The 27,921-nt window shown below is 38.0% G+C and overlaps 2 protein-coding genes across 2 annotated transcripts in view; one reads left to right on the forward strand and one right to left on the reverse strand.

Moving 5' to 3' along the window:
- MTMR7 (myotubularin related protein 7) overlaps window positions 1-8,112 on the forward strand; it is a 36,335-nt gene extending 28,223 nt beyond the window's left edge. The window contains exons 9-14 of the mRNA XM_088524660.1: window positions 1,600-1,725; window positions 2,337-2,386; window positions 4,154-4,354; window positions 5,273-5,413; window positions 7,111-7,237; window positions 7,710-8,112. Coding sequence (XP_088380786.1) covers window positions 1,600-1,725; window positions 2,337-2,386; window positions 4,154-4,354; window positions 5,273-5,413; window positions 7,111-7,237; window positions 7,710-8,069 — 1,005 coding nt within the window. The 3' untranslated portion in view covers window positions 8,070-8,112. The remainder of the gene's footprint in view (window positions 1-1,599; window positions 1,726-2,336; window positions 2,387-4,153; window positions 4,355-5,272; window positions 5,414-7,110; window positions 7,238-7,709) is intronic.
- A 7,362-nt stretch (window positions 8,113-15,474) lies between these two features.
- VPS37A (VPS37A subunit of ESCRT-I) lies at window positions 15,475-27,815 on the reverse strand. Its single transcript, XM_088524671.1, has 12 exons — window positions 27,677-27,815; window positions 25,459-25,533; window positions 24,375-24,489; window positions 23,530-23,630; window positions 22,375-22,591; window positions 21,358-21,428; window positions 20,134-20,261; window positions 19,987-20,045; window positions 19,840-19,908; window positions 17,178-17,321; window positions 16,374-16,454; window positions 15,475-16,202 (listed from the first exon to the last, which is right to left on the reverse strand). The coding sequence occupies exons 1-11, from the start codon at window positions 27,802-27,804 to the stop codon at window positions 16,374-16,376; spliced, it is 1,188 nt and encodes a 395-aa protein (XP_088380797.1). The 5' UTR covers window positions 27,805-27,815; the 3' UTR covers window positions 15,475-16,202.
- Between the last annotated feature and the right edge of the window lie 106 nt (window positions 27,816-27,921).

Consider the following 27,921-nt stretch of genomic DNA (forward strand, 5'->3'; position numbering starts at 1 on the left):
ACATGAATATATGGATAATACTTCATGAATTTCCCTTCTCGGTAACTGGGTTGTGTTGCTTTCTTGCTTTGCTTCTTCCCGCTCAGCATGAAACTGCAGTTTCTTATCTGAGCACCTACTGCAGGCTAAGTAACCACTTATATTTCTCCTGTCCCTCTTAGATTTCATTATCTTGCAGAAATCATTCAGCCCAAGCTCTTGCCAACTTTCCTCTAGTACTAGTCTTAAAATAATGTCCAAAAACATCTATTCCTTTTGTTCATATGCTGCATACTTCCTCAGACATTCATTTTGACCTGTTCTTACTTGTACAACTTCCAGTTCTCAACTATTGGTCTTTTGCCCACAAGGGTTCTATTTTGGTAAAAATTTACTTCTCTCTTGAGATAAACATAAATATCTTATTATTACTCCCTGTTCCTTTTTAAGCCCAAACTTAACCCAAGTGTTTATTTTTGTAAGCAGTGTCTTTCCTAACCTATTTTTTCCTCTACTTTTTAAATTCTCCTTTGGAAATGACACAGGGCAAAAATACTATGTTTAAAAAAAGAAAAAAAAAAAACCTGAAACACTCAAGTTCCAAAAGTAATGCAGATGTTGGAGAACTTGGTTAAGTACGATCCCTCCTTTGACTGCATATAAATGGGATCCTCCCTACGTAGTCGTTTACATTGAAGTTTTACTTAAAGATCTTGCTGACTAGTTATGGAGCACAGGCTTCCCCTCCAGTCTTTCGAGGTACATCTTCTTCAGAGGCCAGGGGTGAAGCAGAGCGTAGCAACATCCAAGAGAGCTCTGGCACCAGGAACAGGCTCCTCACATCCCCATCAACGTGGGGAATTGACAGCACTATGCAGTGGTGCTGGCTGTTGCTGGGGTGTGAGTTGCAGCACGTAGGTGTACCTGAGTCTGCTTTATGTAGCTGCTCATTCTGGCAGTAGTACAAAATGGACTTGAATGACTCTCCGAGCTGCATGGTCTCGATCACCACATATAGGCTTCTTAAAATGATAACTGTTATAGCTATTTTCCTGATGATTCTATTAGTCTGTTTTGAGGATGTATTTGCCTCCAGGTTCCGCAAGAGCTAAACACCTAATATTTTTCAATATGTTTATACTGTTAGTGCATCTAAGCAATAGGGGAGTATGACCATCACACTTTACAAATGATATTTTATGAAGAAGTTCTACAAAACAAGGAATATATGCTATATTCATAACAAAAGGGATATTTAATTATTCCATGCAGGCATAATTCTGGTCTGGAAGACTCTGCTTGAGCAGAGGGGTTAGATGAGATGATCTCCAGAGATGCCATCCAACCCCAACTGTTCTGTGAGTCTGTCTGGGAGCATAAAAGGGTGCTGTGGCCACCACCACATTGCATAGGAATGCATGAGAGTAACCCTCGCAAACGAGAATGAATAATGCTCAACGTTATTCAGGAAGTCTGCAGCAGAATATTTAAAAAACAAAAAAAAGAGGAATTCACAATTCTTAGCTCAACTTATTACTCTACATGTTGCTCTCGCTTTTTGCTCTCTTTCCCTTGCCTTTCCCATGCCTGTGATCCCTCTCTGCCTTTCTGTATTCCCAGGCTGTGGCTGAGGAAGGTGTGAGTGTGCTTGTTCACTGCTCTGATGGCTGGGATAGGACAGCCCAGGTTTGCTCCGTAGCGAGCCTTCTATTGGACCCGTATTACAGAACTGTGAAGGGATTCATGGTAAGCAGCTGTTTTACAGAGGAAATAAAAGCTTTATGGCATCACTTAAAGGCATGTTAAGATGAGTATTTTCGTTTCTAAGAGAAAATAAACTTTCCTTATATATATATATAAAACTACAAGTGAAGGTTTTTAGCTATCCAAATTACACTCAGCAAAGATTGGAGTGTCAGAAGCGCGTGCTCCCCACATTAGATGGGAGTGAGCAGCCCAGTTTGCAGCATCCTTTTGCTAACAGGTCAGCTCCAGTAAAGCACCTAGGGATGAAAATCTAGGCAAGGCTCACATCTAAAAAAGAGGTCTGGAACATTTTTAGAGTCCAATTTAGAAAATGATGAATCCGACTTGTTTAAACTGTAGTGAAATACTGACATCCTGTTTGCAGCAACTAGAAATGCTAGTTTCTCTGGAGTTGGCAGCAGGGCTCATTATCTTCTACTTACTCTAATGGGGCTTCAACTACTGCTTATCTCATTCTTTCGCTCACTTTTCTTATTCTAAAAATTAAGTGGGGTTCCAATACGGCTTGCTTACATCCTTCTTTTGCCTGCTCTAACATGTGTCAGCTCACAACTGCTCCAAAAACCCTGAATGCAATGTTCTCATTTTAGGTGCTAATTGAAAAAGATTGGGTTTCCTTTGGTCACAAATTTAACCACAGGTAAGGCTGTGCTAAGGCTTTTCTACATGTTTTCCTTGTGTAGTCAGTGTCTGCAGCCATTCTAATTTTACTATACCTGCTGCCTTTGAAAGCATATCAATAGGGTGCTCTCGGGGTATCTTCACAGGCGTTTCTCCCACTGAATAATTTAGCTGCCTAGAAAAAAAAAAAAGGCAAAATGAAGTATGTTCCATCAGTCTTTCCACTTCTGATATTTGCACTGAGGATACAGAGTGCTTACATTTGCTATTAGCATTAGAGATGCATGTGAGAGAAAAGTGGTATGTGGCTTGCAAAATCTCTTTGCAATCCAACCACCTTTTCAGTAATGCCCAGCCTTCCTACTGTCGTGGGCTGTAATTCAAAGCTGGAGTTCAAAAATGGGTCCATCTTCCCGGACAGTATTTAACTTAGGTGTGTCTGTGAGTTATCTAGAATACACTCGTCCCAGGATGTTCTTTTATAAAGAAAAACATAGCTTTTGTTCAGAAACTTCAGGTAAAGGGAAACAAAAGGTTTTTTTTTTTTTTGGACAAGTTATTTTGTGCATCTATAAAAGAAATACTGTCTTCATAATGAAAGTATTTCAAGATTTTTATACCTAAGCATGGATATATATCCATATTGTCTCCACTTCCTTCACATCCTTGTAAAACTAAAGATGCAGATTTTATACCGAAGCTTCATATTGCTGGATTTTAATATAGATTTATATTTTGACCAAAAAAAAAAAAAAAAGTCAAACCCAACAAAACTCCACTACCTTTTGGGAAGTGTGTGCAGATCTACAACTCTTGTGAAATTCCAGCAGGAATTACTATATTAAAGATGATACTGACAGATATCTATGATTATCAGTGGTGAAAGATAATATGAAATGTAATCACCATTGATAGCTGTGATTTCCATTGCAATATTCTTATATACTCTGTTGCATAATAATAGTAGAATTAGAAATTGCTATTTTAGTTATTTATGGATTTCCACTCTTTTTGAACATATATGCATATTTTATTTTATATATATATATACACACATATATATGTACTGGACAGGCAATCAGTTGAAAATGCCTCCTATTATTAGACAGACTTACAGAATATTTTTCACTTAATGTGTTTTGTATTTCCAGGACCCTGTTCTTTGAAGTAACCTATGGCAAGTGATTCCAGCAGACTTTCCCTTATACATAAAATTTCATGTTCCTTTGACAAATACAGTAGGGTGTAAATACTTCCCACTTTTGAAAAGTTTCACCAAGAGAGGGCAGCTTTAAACTGTTTTCTGCCAAGGCTATTCCATTCCTCTCCTGCTTAGTTTTCTGGTTTTTAGCAATGGTCTGACTTTGAAAGAATATCTAAGATGACTTCTCTAAAGCCATTACAGTCATTCTTACAATGACTCCTGCTACTGCAGCATAACTTTGTATAAATAGCATTACTACATGGCTATGCAGCAGCCAGTATTTATTATTAGCCAGTATTTATTAGCTGTAAAGCAAAAAGATGTTTGTAAGAAGAGTGTTTTTTGTTTGTTTGTTCTCGTTTTTTTTTTGTTGTTGTTGTTATTAGGTTTTGGCTTCATGCTGCTCCATGAATAAAAAACTTCATCAATTTTTCTAAGTAAAAATAAGCCAGTAATTGGTATTCTAGAATTAATACCTAAGATATAACTTGTAGGCTAAGTTCTCTTCCCCTTTTCATTACCACTGTGCAGCTTTCCTAGAGGATTTTGGGTTATGGTTGAATGTGTCTTGTCTTGTTTTAGGTACGGCAACCTGGATGGCGATCCAAAGGAGATATCTCCTGTGATTGACCAGTTCATCGAGTGTGTTTGGCAGCTAATGGAGCAGTTTCCTTGTGCCTTTGAGTTCAATGAAAGATTCCTGATCCATGTACAACATCATATCTATTCCTGCCAGTTTGGTAACTTCCTGTGCAACAGCCAGAAGGAGCGACGAGAGCTTAAGTACGAGAGCCTTTTCTTGCAGAGCATGTTTAAGTGTGGGTGTTACTGTAGGGAGGATTCAGCCACTTGCCATTTTACAGATGTGCTTTTGTGAGACACGAGGTGCAGTGTAGAGCTCTCAGGCACCTTCCGCTGGTGACACAAATTAATGCAAAAAATAAAGCTGATCCTCCTCGCTGTGACACAGCTGTGAGTATAACCCATAGTGTGTCAGTGATGGATTACTGAATGCTGACAGGAGCATTAGATCCTTAGCCAAGTGGCCTTAGCATCAACAACAAACACGGCAAGCTGTCAACGTGGAACTAAAAAGGGGAGGGTGACATCAGCTTAGTTACTCTCTCAGCTTGAGGGTCATGTGCCCCATATGTGCTTCCCAGGCAGTGCTTCAGTCCTGTCCTCTCAGATACTTTTCCACCAACAGCCCTTAGGCAGGGGAAGCCTCTGCAGGGCTGAGTCAGCAGGCTGCCCTGCCGCCTGCTCACTGCCAATACCTTCTCCTAGGATTTAGGCAACTGAGTTGTTCTGCAGGGACAATAATATAATTCCTGGCAGAGCTGGTGATCCTGCTCTGCTCCTTGTATCTGCTTCCTAGGGCTCTGGCTCCTTGGTTATGTCCTCATACCGTCTGCTTTTCTCTCTCATCCTGATCATGGCAGCAGTAGTGATAAAAGGAAAGTGATAATTATTGTTTGCTGTTGCCATTTGGATCCTCTCACTGCTCAGCTGCAGAGCAGCCTCACTGCCACAGTCCATCTTTTTTGCCAATTCTTGTAACTGAAGTATAATTGTATTAAGAAAGCATAAAGCTGATTACAAATGAGCAGCACAGAGCACTAGAATGTCTCACCCAAGCTCTAACTATACCTGAACTGCAGCAGAGGTATCTATACACTTTATTTATATGCATTTTTTCAGAGTCCAAGAACGAACGTATTCACTGTGGGCTCACTTGTGGAAAAACCGTGCCGATTACCTGAATCCTCTGTACAGGTCGGACCACAGCCAAACCCAAGGGACCCTGCGCCCACAGATAGCTCCGTGCAACTTCTTGTACAAGTAGGTGATACCCCTTGCTGTTGGAAGTTGCAGGATGTGTTACATAATGTATTTGTAGTTAAGTGCTTCTCATTCCAAAATACAGCTTACGCATAGGTGAATTTAGGATCAGACGCAACAGATCCATTCCCTGCCTGCTTGTAAGTACTCAGCCAACACCTCTGCACCACTCCACAACGCAGCATTAGTCCTAAAAGAAGATTAAGATTAAAGCTATATTGATAGTTGTGTGTCCTAATTTCAGGTCACTTGCTTCTTCCACTAAGAAATGGCTCTTTCAATTGTGTTCTCATTTGTAACTTCTAAATTTCAAGTTGCTTAAACTTCCTCCATACGAGGATGACTATTCGCATCAATCAGTGCCAAAAGTAAAAGCAGGAGTTTCAAGATGTCATTAAAAAAGTGTTTAATAAAACAAGAAGCAGGTACTTTCTCTACCTTGCTATTATACTTCAGGGTGTACACAGTAAATCTGCAAGTAAAAGCACCTGTTAAAAAGTCAACAAATATCTTAAATGACAGATTGGATTCTTCCACATTTGCTGTTCTGGGTCATGTCTAATTTAAAGTAATTTTAAAACAAGTCATTAATTGTATACTTTAGTACAGTGGGATTTATGGAAGACAGTACTGCAGATCCTCCCTTGGATGAATAATCCTGTTGATTTTAATGGAATTATTTGAGTGAGTAAGGATTTCCGAGCATGAGCTGTCTGATTATAAACTTAAAGTCGGGGGACATGACTTAAATAGCACAGGCTTGGCAGTAACAAGCCATCGAGGTGCACGGGTGTCTCCGTCAGCTCCCTGGCTCCACTGCTGCACCCTTATGGCAGGTCTCTCTGTTACTCAAGCAATTGGAGGAACTATTGACATACCTGAATTGAGGTTCTGGCCACGTACTTGGGAAGAAAACAGAAGACAAGAAAGCCAAACAAGTTACGGACGTACAGTCTGAGACCTTTTCTCCTGAAAATGAAAAAAGCATCTTTAAAAAGCATCTCTTAAGCATCTCATTTACTTCAGAGAGATGGAAGCAGGTACTTAGGTACTTGCCTGAAATAAGGTTTTTGGTTAGCTGGAGAATGTTAGCTTCGTTCAGTAACTTCACTGGCAGTTGTATTGTTTGGCAAACCTCAACAGAAAGTTCTATTTTTACTAACAGGAGGGAAAAAGCAATAAAACAAATCTCTATCACTTTAGTAAATCAGGTTGACTGTAGACCACTGGCAAAACTGCCTGTGAACATATCCCAAAATAAGGATGCAGCAAGTGGGGGTTTAATAGTTACAAGACCATTGATATTTTTTAGCTTATCAACAGGACATAACACTAACGTTTCCATACAGGCCACTAACAACAACAACTTCCTTTTTTAGGCTGTGCAATTCTTCTTGATAGTTAATGTCTTCAATCATTAAAAGCAGAATCAGTGAGCCCCCCGCGGCTTTCTGACTAGACCAAAGGCACAACGATCTTTCTTTCTGTTACACATTAGAGTTGGTCTAAGCTGGGTTTGTGCACAGATTTAAATCTTTAGAACTGCCCCAGCACAAACACACTGTGCATCTTACCAACCTTCAGTGAACTTGCAGAACTTGTGTGCACTCCAGTGATGGCAGCAGGGCCGGCGAGTGCGTAGGGTGGCCCGTACTGACGTCTCCTGAAGCCACTGCTGACCTCTCCACCACCTGCAGGTTCTGGAGCGGGATGTACAACCGCTTTGAGAAGGGGCTGCACCCGCGCCAGTCAGTTACTGATTACCTGATGGCAGTGAAGGAAGAAACGCAGCAGCTGGAAGAAGAGCTGGAGGCCTTAGGAGAGGTAACTCAAACTTGATCTTGAGCATCAGGCTTCACAGCTGAACTAACCCCAGCTCCAGATTCTGCGCAGTCCCCCCATGTGCTACATCATTTACTGTCACGAGGGCATCTCAAGGCTATCACTTTTGTTCTCACTTACTGGAAATGTTTTGCCTTTGCCATCTATAAAATACAGGATGGAATTTTTTTTGAATTTAAGAATAACATTTCACCTTGATTTTGTTGCAAAAGTACCATTCTTGCGAAGTTTTACATCCCTCTGTGACTCATTCTGCATTTCTCACACCCTACAGACATTAATGGTCAAATAGGCAATTTTAAAGGATGACAGTTGGCTGGACTCAACTACGTAATTATAATGGCTATATATTTTAATAAGGCCCCCCCCCCAAAAATCCAACCACCACACTTCAAAGGAGAAACGGGCTACAAATCTATGTTCGCAATATATGTATTTTTTTTCTTTATTTCAGAGATTGGCAAGTCTTCAGAAAGTGCAATTAAATGATAATAAATTCAAGAGTAAGCACCAAGACCAAAACAAAGAGTTAGGGCGCTCTACTTTCAACATCAGCTTGGCTAACACCCCCCAGGAGTACAACAACGACCTGAAATCATTCCCATCCCGAAGTCCTTCACAAGGGGATGAAGAGGATTCAGCCCTGATTTTGACCCAGGACAACCTGAAAAGCTCTGATCCGGACCTCTCGGTTAACAGCGACCAGGAGTCGGGCGTGGAGGACTTGAGCTGCAGGTCCCCAAGCGTCAGGGGCTGCCTGCCTAGCGAAGACAGCGGCAAAGATTCCGACGAGGCGGCGTTTCTGGCGCTCTGAAATACCTGTGTAGGAGCAAGGAGCCAGAGCCACGCGGGGCTGTGTCTTTCATGGTCTGGAATGACATTTTTTTTTCCTTCAAACAGAATGGGAATGGTCTGTGGCCTAAAGAAATTAATAACCCAAAGAAAGAGAACTGTGCAATTGTGTAAGTAAAGATCTAAGAAAAGTAAGCCATTATTAGTTGTTAGACATAACACTAAATAACAGTACTCGTTGCTGTTAAAAATATTTATTTAAGCCATTGTGGTGTTTGTTTTAGCTGCACATTATTCCTCAATTTGTAAATTTGTTTCCATAAATTATTGTACAAAATAATAGCTCTCCAAAGATGTGAAATTCCAAAGTATTGCTATGCATATGAAGAAAGTAGAAGATAGTGTTAGCTTTACTGGTGAATCAAAACTTGCTTTTGTTGAGCTCTGACTTCAGGCATATTGTGTATGTTCTTCATTTTTTTTTTCCATGGGAGGTGTCAAGCTTTCAATTTCAACAATTATTTTGCATAGTCTCCTATTAAAATCTCTCAAGGCAAAGTAAAATTAACAAATCAATAGCCTTGCTTAGGGTTCTCATCTTGCCAAAAGATCCTCAAGTGACTAGCTGCTGCACCAGAGCGAGCCCGGTGTGTACTCAGATCTCACCCAGTGACAAAAGCTCAGTGGTTTGTGAGAAGTTTGGAGGAATATGCAAACACTTGCATACTGTCCATAGTAATGTAGCACTCTACAAGGTAAGTGCCTGGCAGGGTACTCCAGGCTTCTCATTTTGTTCCCAAGTTCTACTGCTGACACTTTATTCCTCTTCAGAATTGTCTAAATGAGACAATGGCTACATTTAAAGGTAATAAAAATACTAATACTCCAGCCTAATTTCATTCCTGCTTATCAATGTTTTATTTCAGTGGGAGTGAGGTATCAACACAGTATGGAATAGGAAGTCTAAATCACTTTTGAAAGCATTGCTCCCAGGCCAAAGTTAAAGGAAGGTTATGTGAATAAAGGAACTAGGACCATTAGTATTTCTTTCCAATTTTAGTGTTTAAAATAAACTAAGCAGAATTATTATTTTTTTACTCACACACAATGTTTCCCTTGCAAATCTTGCTAACTAACAATAAACTTGCCAAACTGAGCATGGCAGTGCTAATGCAAATCAACCAATTCAAAGGATTCTTTGCTCATTGTCCAGCCTTTTTTATTTTAACCTATGAGTTGAAATGGAGTAGAACAATAAAAGTTTATTCTCCAAATTTGGTTTAAAACTTTTCAGTTTTAAAATGTAAGCGCTACAGCTTTCATAACCATATATAGAGAAATAAGCCTTGGAAAAATATTTAAAGCTTAGGAGTTTTTGAAACAGCATACATGTGGGGCTGTAATTCTTGCAACTTTTTTCTTTTTTTTTTAACGGTTAGAACAAGCATTTTAAAAAAGAATTTTTATGTTTGGTCTTATCTTCTTGGAAAACTATGGTGGAAAAGTAACTTATTTTAGATGTATTTCATATTCTTCCTTCAAGGACAGACTGACAGGCAGAGTTAAATTACATAAATATACCTCAATTTGAAAGTTTACAGTTCTATTATTCAGTCTGCTTTTGTGGAATGGCTTTTTATTCTAAGAAACTGCATTATTTGAAAAAAAAAACTGATTGTTCACAGTACTGAATTGACTATCTCCTAAAGGAGGTTCTGCGTTCGAACAAATACTTCAATTCCTGATGGCAAGATTCATTCATCTTAATGTTATACTGGAAAGGCCAGATCCTGAATTTGAGAAAACACTGTAACTCAATTAAAATAGAGCTATGATAATGTAAAGTCTACTGAGAATCTAGCCTTCTTTTAAAATCTTTATGGATTTTTAAATAAATGAAAGTCTTGATTTTAATTGTGCTTTTAAAATATATTTCATATTTTGAACATAGACTGTAAAGTTTATGGCATTAAAGGAATCTCTGAATGGGTTTTCTCAATATAAAGGAAAATGTTGAAAACTCAGCAATGAAAACTTGACAAAAATATTCTGCTTAAGAATCAGCTTGAGACTAGGCAATATTGCATTTCTTTAAAATGTAAAATTGTGATATTGTTATATTATTGTGTGCTTTTAGACATATGTCTATAAATAAATACTGAACATGAATATATGCAAATTTAAAGCACTGTCCTCATGTTGCTTATGCAATTTCTCGTAACTAGCTTTACAACTTTAATATTAACATAGTTTAAATTAAGTCTTTATTTAGCAGCTTAGTGATACATTTTTCAGTTTTTAGAATTTTGCATTAGTTATTATTGTTCTGTTGTAATGTATATACTTGTGTTAGAACAACCCGGTGGGAAATACTTCCAAATAAATACTTGGGAGATACAGTGTTATGTTCTTCCATACTAGTAGTGCATGAAAGAATGTTTTGCTTTCCTGATTTTTGCAACATAATTCCTCAGTTACTGAAGAAGCATTTTGTCAATTAGATTAAGATTTTCATATTTTTCCTACTTTGATACTTGAATTCATTAGTTTAAACTCGTAAGGAAGCCACAAAGGATAACTAATAAAACTAACTCAATCTCAGCTGACTTGCCTTCATTATATGGGAACCAATTATGGCTTTTTTTTGTTTTGTTTTTGTTTTGTTTTTTTAAACAAGAGATAGAGGATGGAAAGATGCTGAACTACCTTAATTTCTTGTAGGCTGTGCGAGTCTTCCCTCTGCTGCAAATTCTTTCAACTCTGGCAGTAATCCCACTGGAATTTGAAATGGGACACAAGTGAGCATGACAAACTACAGGAAAGAAGGGATTAGGAGAGTATTACAGATTTCTATGGTATAATTTTAGCCTCATTGAATTCAAACCACCTTTTAGTATGAAAAGGCGCCCTGAAGTGACACGGAAAGCAATGGGATCAAAAGCTAAATTTTCTCTACAAAGAAATCCCTGACTGGAAGAACAGACAGGAAAAATGAACACATTAGTAGCTTTTATTGGTAGACCACAATGCAGGCCAATGCAGTAATAAATGGAAATAGATTCCAAAGAGCTGAGAAATGTATCGTTCATTTTGAGTTGCCTCTCTCTTTTCTTCATATATAGCATATAGTCATGATTAAAGGGGGGAAAAAACAGTAATAGGAGGGAGGGAGGCAGGAAGTAAAGCTCTCTACAATTAGCAGTGAGAGCTGCATTCTTTAAGAAAAGCAGCAAGCCAGAGCAGGGGTTTATATAGCATAAATTGTGTTTGATAACAGACTAATAATTACAATCATCTCAAAAAACCCAATAATTAGAAGGTAACTGCAATGAGGATGAGCATTCTGTCACTGCTGACAAGTTAAACTGAAGCTTTTATGTGGATGTTGTTCCCACGTGTGCACAGAAACCCTCTAACAGAGAACAAGCACCTCAGCCAAGGCAATGGGCTGAAGCTGGAGGGCAGCTGGTCCCCTGTCCACTCTGTGGAGCAGGTGAGTGAGAATCTGCAGGGACAGGCCGGGCACTGGCAATTCAGAGGAGAGCAGGGTGCGGGTGGTCAAGTCAGAAGTACCTCAGCTCATCACCCGTGGGAAGACTGCCACAGCTCTCATGCCAGAAGAGTGTCCAGAGGACACTGCCAGAGAATGGATTAACAGGAAAAAAGGTAGGGATTGAACGAAAAGGATAAGATTCATAGCCATATTATTTAAATTGTCAGTCAAGTACCTGCAATCAAGTTATTTTCGATCTTTAAAATACAGTTTAGTGGTTTGTTAGTACAAAATATTCTGGAGAAGCCTTATTGGTCCATGAGAATCACACTGAGTTCAGGCAAGGACTCATCATGAATGTGCATTGGTTGCCACAGCCACCAATTCATTTATTTTGTTTCAAAAAAATAAAGTGCCATCATTTTCTTACTATGTTAAGGTATTTCCATATTACTGACATATAAATTTCCTTTTTAACTTATTACTAACAAAACAAAACAAAAAAGACCTTTACGTTCATCTGAGCAAGACATAGCATTTACAAAAGCAGCAGACAAAGCTGCAGTAGGGGCTTTCAAAGCAGAAGCTCATTCTAGTGAAGAAGGCTCCAAGAACTACCGCTGCCAAAATGGTTAAATAGGGTTAAAAAGAATAAAAGTTTGTCCTAAGCTAGTTTACTGCAGACTGTGTAAACTGCTTGTTCTTTGCAAAATGTTTTCCAATTGTGTATCCACCCAACAAGTCCTGAATGGCACAAATCCACCCACAACACAGACAATTACCAGAATTGTTAGAAATCCCCAAGCGTTTATTTGCAAGTTCAACACATTACAGTATTTACTATGCAGAGTCATGTACACAGTAAGGCTGTGATAACTGACTTAAGTTTGTCACCAGAGTTTTAATTCAGCTTTACCTGAAAGTCTCCACATTTCTCTCAGGAGCACATTCCTGGTCTTTGAAGGAAGTAGCAAAAACAACTTGGACAGAAACAAGACTAACAAAGGTTTCTCATTTCTGTATTTGGTCAAGGGCAGGAGAGACAAAACTGCAGAGCAGTTTACAGAGCAAACAACAACTATAATACCAGGTACTACTTAGATCTTACTATTGCTTGTAGTTGTGTCCAGCATAGCTATACATAGCTGACAGTCAATACCTTTAGAAGAGATTAACATGTCAAACATACTGTGAAATCTATGAAGACTTTCTGTAACGCCCATAAGAAAGTGCCATTAACTCCACAATTGCATACCATCCTGTGTATACCACATATATATCTCACTCTGAAGTAACTTGATTTCATAGCCTTATACTGCAAACCAAAGACATTTAAAAATACAGTCAGTTACAAACATACAGAGATTGCAGTTCTGGATTTCACTAGTCATTTACCTCAGGGAGCAATAAGGGGCTTAAATCCTACCACAGAAAGCATTTAGCACAGAAGTTAGAATATATCAAAAGCCAATTCAATCAGCTGTTGCACTACCAAATGCAATCCTCCTGCCAGGAAACTACAGCAGTCCCAAAGACACATCACCTCCTATTCTTGGATTTCATGCTAGCAGAAACATGGCATGAACACAGCATCCTGCAACTCTCCAGAAGTCACTCTGAACACTCCCTACTACTGCCAGCTCCTTAAAAGTTCACTTGACACATTTTAAAGAGATTTTAGATTAGGTATCCAATAGCTTCCATTTTCCTACACTTCATAAGAAATAGTTTCAAGTTGGAGTTACAGCTACACTTCACCTTTCTGCAAAAGGGAAGCTCTTAACACTATCAGTGTGCTAGAAACATGATGATTGATTTGTTTGACAGAACACGATCAGTGTCTACTAGGTCTTCTACTGACAGAACGAAGATTAGGAGAAAAACCTTCATCGGCACAACTAGTGTGAGACTAAATCAAGAGAGCTATAACCCCATATGGGGTTGGCTTGTTCTTTGAGAACCAGAAACAGGTTGGCCTTTTCTGCATGCTACAGGACACTGGCAGCTGACCCAGCACCCCCTCACCCAACACACACATCCATTTCTCTCAATGAAAGAGTTTGTGACTGCATGAGGGGCTAAAAATAGGGGAGAAGTGTGGGAACAGCAACTACAAGGGAACAGAGGCAGAAAAGAGAACCCTCAACATCCACATCCCTGAACAAGGAACCAAACATGGACTTTTTTTTTCTAGACTCTCCTGCAGTGCCATCAGAAACCCGTGATTTACGTTTTGTCTTAAAAACACAGTAGTAGCCTAAGGGGAAAAGCGGAAGTGTTGAGAATTAGAACTTGCTTGGGAAGCAAATCCTCTGAAGGTGACCTAGGTAGAAAGTTCAGCCTTAGGAGAGCACCACGTCACGTAACATTCGGCAGGAGGCAGCAGATGAGGACAAATTCTGTTCTTCCCAACTATTACAAAATGTGTAAGATAAACACTTGTTCAACTGATGAATAGCACCAAATATTTGGCCATCTGTCCCTTTCTCTGTTTAGGGAAAGGAAAAAAAAAAAAAAAAAGATAACCCTACACAGAATTTCATCTCCAGTCTAAACTCCTTACCTAGATACTCCAAAATATTCAGAACAACGTGCATGCTCAGTGCAAAGGTAGATGGAATTTGCCAAAAATGTAACACTGAAGGTAAGAGTTCATCTTACCAGAGCTGCAGGGATGACAACACTCGGACCATCCAGAAAGACTTTCAGAGGGTCTCATTTTGAATTATGACTTTAATTAGGATGCTGGCAAAAGTGCAAGGTCAAGAAAGGGACTGATACACACACTCAACAAACTTTTTTTGTGAAAGGAAATATTCTTCAAACCATTTCTTATCCAGTAGGACTTACAAGGTTCAGGCACCTAAGCATTTCATTTTGATTTGATTTAGCAAGTTCTATCTGCCTGGGACATTTAGTGGCAAATTTTGGGCAAGTTTAACCAAAAATGAATGAACAATCCACAAATAAAAGCCTCCATAAGTAGAAAAAAATAAGTTTCCTCACCCTGGAAAGCGGTAACTTAAGACAGATCATCACACTATTGTAAAATATGACAGGGCACAACCTGAAGCCCTATTTGAAGATTTCCTAATTTGTGGATTAGACTTCTGTCTGTGCTAATGTGTCTTCTGTAACTTCAAGTTTACTCACTTATATCTCTTTGGAAGAAACACACACTACTCCACTTTGCTAGACGAGCACTGACTTTAGGATACAGAAAACACTGTCCTGGCCTGACCCGCTTTAGCCCAAGACTTGAATTTGCAGCATGTTATGACTCTAGATACTGCAGATATAACATCTTGGCTACAAAATGGCTGTTCTCTAAACTGGTTCCTGGCAAAGCATACAGAGGAAAAAAAGAAAAATCAGGATTCCTAATAGATTAGTACATCTCTGCACGTTTTACCTTATTTCTGTCCCATCACTGTACAACTAGATTTTCTTCTAGAACCTAACTTTCTGCGTGAAAACTTAATTCACTGACAAGACAAATAAGAATGTGTCTTTTCACAGTGAGAGATAATATACACGTGTGCATTCCAGGGTTGTATTTTTCTCCTACAGAGCACTAGACTTGGACTTTGGCTACACTATCCATTCTTTCCTGATGCATCTCCCATACAAAAGAAATATATACATATCCTGAGACTCCTGAGACAGGAAAGGATTAAGACTCACTGCTCCAGATTTTCATTTCTGGCCTTGACATAGCACACTGTAACCCTAGACAAAACAGTTTTTGTTCATTGAAAATCAAAAAACACACACAGAAAATAACTGCTACTTCACAAAGAACTTCAGAATTAAGTTTCTGTAAAGTGCTTTCAAGTTCCTCACATGATGGATGTATTCACATTGTAGGAGTTATCAAAACTGGGAAGTGATTTGAATTTTGCCTTTCCCAGGAGAATCAAGTACGAAAATGAAATTGTTAAGTGAAAGTTGTATTTAATTACAGTTGTAGGTACCATGCCACACCTGAAATCAAGTTTCCATTAGTGCTGAGTAACATATTAAATCTAGAGATCATTTATTTGATTGATACCAATATAATTTGTTCCAAAACATACTTTGCTTAGTTCAAATCCACTTATCCAAAACCACAATACAGTCTATATTCAGTTTTGTATTATTACTTCAAGAAAAAAAAAAAAAAAGTGTTGAACATTTTTGGCCTCAAGGAAAAAAAAAAAACAACCTATGAATTCACTGCCAATCTCAAATAATTAACTTCAGTTTCCAAAGCCCTATCACCACCTGTCTCAAACTTTTTTCATAGATCCAACCTATGTTTAGAGTTAGGAATACAAAAGATATGAATGTTTTATAAAAATGTAAAAAGCTTGTCAAAATCACATGTTTTGATATTTAATCTTTGAAGAATGGAGTATAGCAGCAGAAACTCAAGTATAATAAGAACTATCAACAATAAATACAAGAAATTAGTGCAAAGATTGCAATAGAAGAATTTCTTGAGTACAATGAGAATATAAAGAGACATTCCAATTTGTACAAAAACAGTCCCAGTTCTGTATACAATCTCCTCTAGAAATACAACCACGGATGAAATGCTTATTTTGCAAATAATAGATATTATAAAGTGTGCTTTATTGGGTTTGTTCTCTCTTCTCTTGGTACGTCTAGTTTGCAGGAATTCTGTAAAGACAAATTTCCATAATTAGACATGAACTCCTTCATATATTAAGCTTTAGAATTAACAACAGGTGCAGCACATACAGGCCTAAACAGAAAATTTGAGCAAGTGACAATGTGGCAGAATCAGAAAACAAAAGCAAATTCACCACAAATATTAGAAGGGCAGCTTACCTATAGCGGAGCATGAAATTGGCTGTGCATTGCTATTGCCTGTTGAAGTTTTTCCTCTTTGGCTCTTCTACAGTGGCAGAGCTAAAACACAAGACACAGGACCAGTGAAAGGGATTTTGGACTACACATACCACAGTTCCTCATTAATGATTTAGCTACTTTGCAGGCTCTTTTAAAAAATAAGGAGGTGCAAATTATCTCCCTTCCAACATTCAAGCTGAGTAACTGTCTATATTTTGATAACATCACTTCAAGGCAATTACAGCAGAAAGCAATCATCTCCTATCTTATGAAACACACTTATTAGATATGCTTAAGGAAAAGGTAAGCTCCCAAGTTGCTCTTGTCAGACTGCAGTTAAGTGATTTATAAACCTGTTAATTGTTTGGCAATATCCATAGCCAAATGGAGATCAATTAAAAGTTTAGATAGCTTAATTTATTAAGGGATAGGGTTGCTTAATACAAGGTATCACTCTCTACAGAATTCTTTTCAAATTTAAAAATACCCTTGTAGCTATGCTGTAAAAAAATAGAGGAAAATAAAGAAGCACATGGGACAAAAAACCACCTGTAACAGCACAGCCTTAGAAGAGATCCTTGCATTGCTGTGTTAAAAACTTATGCTCCTTTAAAGGAACATAAAAGTTTGAAGTGACTGAAGCCTCTTATGTATATATTTTTCAAATGTTAAAGCTTGCTAAACTACCACTCTGAATCACAAATTGGTCAAGTCTGCTGAAGTCTTAAATTTATTTACTATACACTGTATATCTCAGATTAGAATGAGTTATTCATTACATACTGTTCTCTTTTCCATAAAACTACTGAGAAAGTCATCTATTTCAGTTTTGCCTTCCAAAAAGTCTTCTGCAATGGTGTCAGATTCCTCTTCAGCTTCATGAGCAGCTACTTTCAATCTGGCTTGCAGAGCACTTGGACTGCAACTCTAAAAATAAAGACACCTATTTAATACTAAATTGTCCATCAAAATTCCTATCTCCAAGGACAAAATAGATAAATGATTACATAAAAACAGGACATACAGAGACAGCATTAGTATTATGACATAAGAGACTAAGGGACTGAATAAAGCATCATCTCCAAGGAACAGTATAAATTGATAAACTAAAAATGATTCAATTTGAGAAGTGTTGCCAGCTTGGTTCTTGATCTCAACTTGATTCACAATCTTGTTCTCAAAAGCATGATAAGCTTTTCAACTTCACTGATGTTCTCCCACACTGAAAGTATCCAGATTCTGTCATGTTTCTGAGTGCAAAATTTCTTCATAGAGGTTTCATGGTTTAATTGCCCTCAGTAGACACAACTGAAAATCAAACTCAGGAAAAGTTTAAGGTGACAAAAGTCCCCTTTGGCTCAGCTTTTGAATAACTTCCTAATGACTCAGTCAATCATAATTTAGGTTTCCAAACTGAATGTTATTAATATGGAATTTCTCTCACTTCGTCCCTGCAATAGGTATTATGGAAAACAACATCCACATGATGTCTGTAAAACTTAACAGCATTTTCGCCCTTACTGAACAGCCCAGCAAAGAGAAAAACATTTAACCAACAGAAACGCAATTCTGAGCAAACTACTGCTTCACATTGTCTTTATTCAGTGAATCTCAGAGCAGTTTATGTTGGGCCTTTCATTTTATTGCACCTGAAGCAGTTAGGAAAAACAGAAAAGCTGTTCTGCTTAAAGTCCAAGTAAAGATTTCTGCTTGGTTGTGCATTTAAAGCACAAGGATTTTTTTTTTAAATCAAATTATGAAAACTAGTGGATTAGGAATCTAACCTGGAAAAGAAAAAAAAATAAAATCTTGCAGAGTAAAGGGAGATTAGACATTCACTGCATCTTTCACCACAAAAACTCGTGATAATCCATGGAGGTTTGTAGGTAGCATTAAACAAGATAAAGAGGTTCCTTAAACAGATTATGCATGGCTCTCTATCACCACAGCATACTAAGCATATCAGACAAACATGAGCAAAAGGGAGACTAAAAACTCTTCTCATTGGAGGGATCTGTGGAAAAGAATCCAGGGAGAGCTATGCACGGCACTACCGCCCAGAAGTAGCTGGACTGCTAATCTGGTCCAGTATATTCATTCTTACAGGCTTTTAGAAACTCGAACTTCTATTTCTGCTTATTGTTCATAATTTCATTATTTTTCTGCCATTATGCTAGAACAATTAGAACATGATTCGTTTTGCAGTTCAGAACTGCAAGTGCAGCATGATGGTCTTTCTATATCGATTTAAAGTTTAGAGGCTTGTACCCCTCACAACCAGAAAACACCCTGTTGGTTTAATCAGTACTCTTGTGAAAATAAGGAAAGTCTGTTCTCATAAGAGAGAAAACATACACCCACAGTGCAAGGGAAAACCCTTGCCTGGAGCTTTGAGAAAGAAATAAAAGGAGACTGGCACAAAGCAAGCATCTCAAAGACATAGCACACATGGGGATAAAAAAAGCACAAAAACAATCTGCAACTCCAGCTCTCACCCTCCTAAACATTAATAAAATAAATCAGAAAAAAGGAAAGCTAACAGTGCGATGTTCTGTCCTACCCTTGAGAAGTTCTAGACAACTAGGAAGTTTCTCAATGCCAAGCGATTATCTCTGTGTTAAGACTAATTACATCAGTCAGGAAGAAGATTATTAGCAGTGAGTCTGTTTTGATTTTCAAGTAAGAAAGCATTCAACACATTTAGATCACTAATTAGGTCATTTATTTTGCTATTATATAATTTACCTACTTGTGATTTCACTTTTGTTACATTTCAGGCACTTTGAAATTCAGACACTATACACGTCTTTCTGGATTACTGTATTCAAGCAAAAACCTTGCAAGCAATAAAACAATTTCTATATCAAAAGTTTCATAAGTTGCATCTGTTAATGCATAACCCAGAAAATATCCTAAAAAATATTCTCTCCTTACCCATGTTAGGTTCTGAAATAATGACTTCCCTCTATTTGTGCAAAGTTGGACACTATATGTAATATGCTCGCATACCTAACGAACAACAGAATTTAAAGTTGAACAGCAATGGTTTTAACCATTTTCATCAGGTACAGTTTTACAGATTCTTCACGTTAAATGGGTACTTTTTTTTTTTTTAAACAAGACTTCACTAGAAATATTTTTATTCTTTAAACTGTTTGCTATAAAATTAAACCTAAATTGGTCAAAAGGCTCATTCATCACATTCTTCCAACCCTGTTTCTACCTACTATAAAAAACAGCAGTGCAATCCTAACATTGGTTTAAGTTAATTCACACTTGACTCTGTTTTAGCTCATGAGACATAAATAAAACTCATTATTTCATAAAAGAAGAGTTCAACCAGAAGAACACTTGTCACGGATAAATGCACAAGTGAAAACTTTCAGTATTCTTTTTTTTTTAAAAAAAAAAAAAAAAAAAAGAAAGTGAAATAGGGATTATATACCTCACTAAGTTCATGCTGTCTTTGCATCTTTTTCTCAAAGGCTGCTTTCATCTGTGTGAGTTGCTCATACTGGAAATAAAAAGAAAGAATGTTTTTCCCTCCGAAAATACATAACACTTTCTGGAAAAGTTTTCATTGTGTACTTACTTTATCCAACACTGTCTGTCTTTTTGCCTCTAAGCTAGGCTCCAACAACAAATTTTTTTCTGTAAAATAAAATCACTGTTCTTATTATTTTTTAAGGATTTAGTTCCTGGAATCCAGCCAGAGATGCTAATGTGTTTGACAACTTACTTGCCAGCTCTTCAATACTTGTCACTAATTCATCTCTGTCTGTAATGACTTGCTTCAGCTGTGGCAGATTCACAAACTGTTCCAGTAACACTTCCTCTTGCTCATTCATACTGGTCAGCTGTGATATACTAGATTCAAAAAGAAAGAAAGCAGATTTAAAACTAACAGCAAACACGCAGAGTTACTTATTTTTGACAAAACATGGACGTTTGAGATATTTACTTGTAAACTGGGATGATATGCCCTACTCTCTGAATCAGACAATATAAGTTGCGTGTGAAAGTGTCATTTTAAGCCTTACGTCTCATGAAGGGACGTGACATCATCCAGCACAGCTCCAACATCATTCATGACTTCTAGATACAATCACCATATTGCCAACAAAAGACTCACCTTGCTTACAAGAATCATGGAACTTAAGCTGGTCTTCTTGGAAATACAAGACTTCCCTGAAATGCTGAAATGTTTCATTTCTAAAAGATATCCGCCCACCACATACAAAAAACTCACAACCACAAACCTTTCTGTTACATAATAGAGATGCTGCTAGAACTTACACTGCATTTAGCTAATTTCAACACATTCTTAAAAGATCTCCAGAACCCCAGAACTTATTCTTGCCAAATGTCTTTTTTCCTTCCTTCCAACAATGCAGCTTCCAATTAAGCAACACCAGAAAGATGAAATCAGGAAGGGAATATACAAAGTTCCTAAAATCCTCTCGTAATTAATAAAAAAAAATCAGCCCTTCAAACACAGACAACAGACTAAGCAGCCTGCCTTAATAGATCATAGCACGTTACTGTGGAAATCTTTGAAGTGTGACAAGATAATACTTTTAGATGCAAAGCCAGTCCACTTTCTTATGCCACCTTCTCCTTCAAGATTTACAATCCCTGTATTAGCAGCAATCAAGTCCCTGGTGAAGTTCCAGAAGACAGAGCAGATGACTTTGATAGTTAGGAGAAGTACAAAAGGACGTTTATTCCAGGTGTTGAATTCTGAAATACTGTTCTTACTGTTCTTACCCTAATCAAGAAGCAAATTTAAATACAAGGCTTACTTACCAGTAAGCTGATAATACGTCCAACAAATAATTTATCATTCCTACAAAGGACTTTGATATGAAATGATGCATTCACAATTATAACAAAAATTACATGGAGACCTGCAATAACTGCATTTTATGAAATATGAAAGTTTTTGCACATTCCAGAAATTTACCTTAGTTCTGAGAGTTCTGGAAATGTATCAGGAACATCAGGCATCTTGTAAGCAAATCCATTCTGGCCAACCTAAATGTAAGTTTAGGAATGCTTAGCAAATCTCTGAACAGCAATTTCTTGATAATCCAAGCCTGGAAATTAATATCTGTCATCAACAAAAAACAAAGTATTCAGTACATATAGCACTAGTCTTCAAATAAGTCTAAATCTTGGCAACATAAATACTTGGGAACATTTGAGGTGTCATTTCAAATTTGGAGGAAGATAATACCATCTTGCTAAGTGTTCCATTCAAGATCTGTCGGATAACCCAAGAAAGAAACAGGAAGAGTAATTCGGAAAAATAAAAATAGAGAAAAAAATAGAAAAAATAGAAATTTCAGTATCTCACACATGCTCACAATTATAACCCTCAGGGAAAAGAATCCCCAAAGAAGAAAAAAATCTGTCCCTACAGGAGGTTAAAATTCTCATGAACAAAATGTGCTTTCTGAGATTAAAAAGCTTTGGTTTCTAAAGACAATTTTAACCTCATGAGGAGAGAAACAAAACATTTGTCAGGGAAGGAGGGTACACATCCACAAGTTCCACAAAGAGAAGCTATTCGAGTGAAAACGAGCAAAAACCCTACATGCAAAGGCTTGAGACTGCACATGGTGCTTATCTGACAAATTCTATCTAGAAAATCCTAGGGCTTTTCATTTTCCATGGTTGCAGACACTGTATACTTAAAAATACAGTGCAGCTCAAAAAATACATAAATATTTAGCATAAAGTCTAATTTCACCAAAACTCAGGGGAAAAAAAAGAACTTGCTGCTCTGCTTTCAGTGTTGTTCTCAAAAACCTTTTCATCCCAAACAAAATGACAGTTCCATTTCTCTAGCACCAGCAACACAGCTAAGTATAGTAAGTTAGAAGGACCCCTTGGGTTTGTGGCATTGCCCTGCCTGCCTTCAGGAGGCTTCCAGCTGGTGCCTGGCAAGCAGAGCTCGCAGCAAGCCCAGCACACAAACCTGCAGCACGGCTTCTGCTGTTGGCACAGGCAGGGGCAGGTCTTCGATCAAGCCGTAAGAGGGAGCAGCAGGTTTCTCCGCGGCGTAACCTGGACGAACTGACTCGGCCACTGACATCGGGGCTAGAGCTCTGCCCGTCTCCTGGGGCGGATACGGAGGGAGGAATGGAAACCCCTGGGGAGCATATGGAGGCATTCCAGGGGGGTTGCTATAAAGGCTGAAAATAGAGACCACCAGCATCAGCAACCAGGGTCTTACAGCACATTCCTTATCATCTGAATTGTAATTACTAGAGCATGTACAAGAGAGAATACTGAACTTTAAGGTGATGAACATTTCGGTTTCCATTTACTTCTAACCTTATAAGTCCACTTTATATTAGATATAGCACTCTGTGGTTACACAAGTCTGTTTGGCTGCTACTATAAAGCAGGCAAAAATAACTACTTTTTAGTTGTTAGAGAGCAACTCATAAATGTATTCAAAAACCTGCTTCTCAAAAAACTTATGAGAGCATAAATTGAAACTATTTCCACATAGAAGTCTTAAAAAAAATGCATTCACGTTATTAATTCTCACTTACAGCATAGCATTTAAAGAATTTGAAAATACATATGTAAATACTTTTAAAAAGCTTTTTTTTTAAATCCACAATTGTATACGGAAAACATTACAGCCTGGTCTGTAAAACAGTACTACTCTCGAAGATGGTCTGATACAGTCAGCCAAATATTTTTAATCCAATTATCATTTAAATTAACATCTGTACAACAAAAACTGCTTCCTAGCCTAAAAAGTTATGAACACAATATGAAAAAAATACAACTGTTCACATCATGATCTCTAGAGACTCCAAGCTTTCTTCTGATAATGTAAATACTTGTTTCTTTTCAAGAAAATGAAAGCATGAGAGGTCATATTAGCATGCTGATACTATAAATTCAATGCAAGAAGTGTTGCTTCTTAAAACAGTCATGTTTTAAGAATGTTTTTTTTAAGCATCAAGAATGCACATCAATTTGCAAAGCCCAAAGGTGATGGTGTCTCAATAAATCCACGACATCATTTTCTTTCCTCCATACCTTAATGCCTTATTTAATCTTTGCAGTATTTTAAATAAGATGCTATAGTTCTATTATGTTTATAAAAACCTACTATGGAAACGATGTTGAGCTAGAAGCCAGAACTGGTGGATTCTTCCAAAACTCATCCAATATACTTTGAATAATTTTCCCAAGGTCTGAGTGCATTGTAAACTGGCAAAAAAAAAAAAAAGAAAAGAAAGAAGCTAAACAAAGCAGAAAAATATTTCTGGAACCCAGCACCTCTGAAACATGCTGAGCACAGTGATTTATTACACCCACATGGCACTGCGGTAAATAGTTTGAGACATATCAGCAAATGTAAACTTGCATACACAAGCTCACATACTTTAGAAACTTTGTTTCTTTAAATGCTAAAGCTGCTCAAAACAGAATAGAAACAAACACTATTTGAATATGTTACTATAAATGGAGAATCTATTAAGCATAGCATCTACGTTGGTAAAGAAAATAAAAGAAGAACATATTAAAAAATGCACATTAGAACTACAATCTTCACACTTTTCTATCGGAATTCAGGTAGAAATTAAAACTGAAAACTGCATTAAGGTATCTTTTTCCTTGATTTGGAATATACTGCAGAAAAATGAGAACTATGCTACTGATACCATGCAGAAAAGTCCTGGTAACTTTCTAAGTCGTCATGTCTTAAAATAGTTTTAGATTTAATAAATCCTGAATACTGAATTCAATAATAGTAGTAGTAAGAGGAAAAGAAAAAAAAAAAGTACTCAAATTACTACTGAGTTTTTGTTTTCAAACTAAGCTTATTTAAGAGGGATTAGGATCCGTGCAAGTCTCTCTTTGCTAGAAAGACTGGCAATAATCTAATATGCATTAAACATGCATTAAAATTGCTAGATAAAAAGCATATGTAAAATTATAAATTATACACACATTACTTATTAGTGGACAGGTCACATATATACCCTGCTTGTCCATTAAATGATGTCTCACAGGCGGGAACACACTGATGACCGGTTTTTCCTGGGGAAATTGAGGTGGTAGTAAGCTGCAAACATAATAAAATATGTATATAAAAATAACCATTATTACATAAACTTGTTTTAAGAAGACTTCTTATACAAAGAAAACATGCTACTAACCACACACTTTTATATGAAAACTGCTATGGAAAAGTATGATGTGAGCCACACAAGAGGATTATTCAGTTACAAAATTAGAAGTCAGTAATGCCACTTCAGAGAGATTAGAATATGAGGCTTCCTTGGAACTGAAAAGAGCATTTGCTGGGAAAAAAGGACTGGATAACAATGAAGCAATTATGTCCATAGACAAAGCAAATTAGCAATGTGTTAGGGATATTTTCTAAAGAACAGTTCTCTAGTAATTAATAACTTTCTAATAAAGACAATGCAGTGTGACCTGTAGGAATATCAGAAAACATATTAAAACCTTGTAAATAAAGTAATAACCTTGTAATAAAATAATAACCTGTAAAAAGTAACAAGTAATAACCTTGCTAAACGAATAAAGACATATGAATAACTTTGAGCATTTGCCAGAGCAAATAATGAAAGCACATAAAAACCATGTAAATTCTGTGGAAATATTAATGTAAATCCATTTTAAGTTCTGGTCCAGAAGATCACACTTACTGAGGCAAGAGCAAATACTAGGAACTAGCATCAGATTAGCAAGCTGCTGCTTAAGCGTGCTTTTACTAGAAGAGGGCTCAGACATCAAAAATACTTGGTTTTATGCTATTTACTTTGACTAAAAATGCGAAGGAACTCTTAGAAATTGAGCATAGGAAAAAAATAGTTATGCTTTGAGTTGAGCATAATGAATCATCATGAATGCATTAGTTTCACTCATGTCATTAAAACTACTGTTTCAAGTCAAATTTATAGTTCCTGAGATCAGATTTGATATGGGAGCCATTTATATTCTACCGCTAGTTTTTATAAGAATAGTATTTATTTTCAGGAGGTGCAAAGAGGTATCTCACTCTACTTACATGTTAATATTAATTGTCAAGTTGTTTACAGTAAATGGCAGTCGATACTCCACATCTTTCTGAATTTCTGCAATGCTGTCAAACAAAGAAGAAACTGTTAGCATCGATTCATGATCACTGTAACAGTCGTTGCACCTACAACCTGAAAGACATTACCTCTTTTCCATTAGTCTTCTTTAGAATAAAAATATTTTAGAAGAAAATTGAAATCACTGGAATAAGTTTAATATGCTTTAAGCTGCAAATATATTTTTGAATACGAGTTCTAGGAAACTAAAAAAATCAATCACCACACAATTTGTGACTGCATTTGCTTTAGCAGGTGAGCAAAGATACTGGTTCAGTATCTCTGTTTCTGGTTGGTTTTCCTGCAGCCTGTTTTAGGAAAGCATTTAATATGTGTATCTACTACAGCTGTTCTGCCAGAAATGGTGTGTCATGAGTTTACTGTAAGATGACTTTATTGTAGACAGCTTATTGCTGAGTAAGACATGATTTTTTTTAATTCTTAAATATTGCCATAGCAAGATTTATATCATCCTTTTTTTTGTACCTAAGCAGATACCATACCACTTCTTCCAGGAAAAGTATTCAACATGTAAACCGAAAAGGACCCTTTCAAATCAGTACCTACATCAAGAAGCCATGCCCTACTTTGATAAAGTTATAGTAATTAGCAATACAGCGAACACCCCTCCTGTTGTTGCACTGCTATTTAGACAAGATGTTTCATCTTCAGCTACTATACTGGCTGCAATTTAGACAAATACCCTGCTGTCTAAAAATCATAAAGAAAACTAGACCAGACAAGTTCATTCTTGCAGAAATGCCACAGAAGCTTACAGAGGATATAAAATCCCACAACACAACAAAAAAACAGATCAATACACTTAGCTCTTTCTTCATACGATAGGCATGATAAACATATGCCAGCCAGTATTTCAGCACTTTTAACCCTCCCACATAATTTAGGGGTGTTAACAGACATTCTGAATCCCACTGTGGTATCTTTACTTCTTCCTTGTTGTTGACTTCCCAGCTGTTCCACTCCATTAACCCATGCGAAATGCCAAGCAAGTCACTATCACCCATCAGCTTTGATAAAAAATAACTTCTTTTTTGATTTCTCTACTTTTAGCATCCGTGGTCAGATTCCCCCACAACCTTCAAATCTGTGCAAAGTTCCACTTTTTATCTAACAAAACATTTACCTTCAGGTGGTTCACATTTAAGTTCACTCTGCCATGCTGCCTCCAAATAAATATTTAAAGTATATGTTACACTTGACCTAGTTGCTTATCATTTGAGTCTTTTTCTCCACTGCAGGAGGAGATGCACTGAGTTATATGCATTTTCACAGGTATTTCCAGTGGTGTTTCTCTGAAAAGCTACTTACAAAAATTTGAAGCCCTGTGAACCAAGAACCTTCAAGATATAGCACTCATGAAAGCATTTGTTGAAAAAACACATATTCTAAGAAAACGCTAGGAGAAAAAATCCAAATTGGCTCCTCCTGCAACAAATCAGTTACTCAGAAATTAACTCAGTTGTTCCTGAAGCATAAGAAGTTGATTTCAGCACTGAGAGCAGTCTGCAGCTTGCCTGCAGAGCAAGAGTGTTTTGAAAGAGGGTGTTCCAGAGGAAGCAAGGGAGGAAGAGGAGAGGAGGTGCGAGCTTAGCTCGGACACAACAGGTCCAGGGAGCACAAGTACAGCAAGCACAACCTGTACACGTGCGGAGAAGGGTCCGGAGAAGAGGGAAAATCAAACAAGAAATCCAGAAACTCCTCACTGAGCAGCTGCAAGCTCCTTAAGAGAGCTGCGTTTCCATGTGCCTGTCACTGAGGGCACCGGTGTGGGCCCTGTGTTTTCAGCTTACGCTGCTTAAAAGTGACAGCCGAGATCGCCCTGCTCTGCCCCTTCCCGGCTGCCGGGTCCGTTTCCTCTGGTGCCCTAAACCACAAAGAGGGGCAGTTTAGTGACATGATTACCAGAAAACAATAAATAAAACCTCTTTTTTTTTTCCCCCGAGGAGTTAAAGCCTCTGGCGCACAGAAGAGGGTGAACAGCAGAGCAGAGGCCTGTCCAGCGACAGCAACCCTGCGCTGGAGCGGCTGGGGCAGCCGCGCGCCCCGCACAGCCCCGTCGGAGCAGCCTCGTCCTCGCGGGCTCCCCGCCGCCCTCCCGCGCGTCCCCCCGCCCGCGGCCGCGCTACTCACGCGGCGTGCGCGCTGCGCAGCGACTCGATCTGCCGCTGCTTCTGCTGCTGCAGGCTCGTGAGCGCGGGCAGCGGCGCGCCGGCCGCCGCAGAGCCGCCGCCCTTGGACAGCGGGAACAGCCAGTTCATCCTGAGCGGCCCCGGCCCCGCTCGCCCCGGTTCGGTTCGGTTCGGTTCGGTTCGGTTCGGTTCGGTTCGGTTCGGTTCGGTTCGGTTCGGTTCGGCCCGAACACAGCCCCTCCCCGC

This window comes from Tinamus guttatus, unplaced genomic scaffold (genome assembly GCF_059628265.1).
Source record: "Tinamus guttatus ecotype Peru unplaced genomic scaffold, ASM5962826v1 Tinamus_guttatus_pri_ptg000213l, whole genome shotgun sequence".
NCBI lineage: Eukaryota > Metazoa > Chordata > Aves > Tinamiformes > Tinamidae > Tinamus > Tinamus guttatus.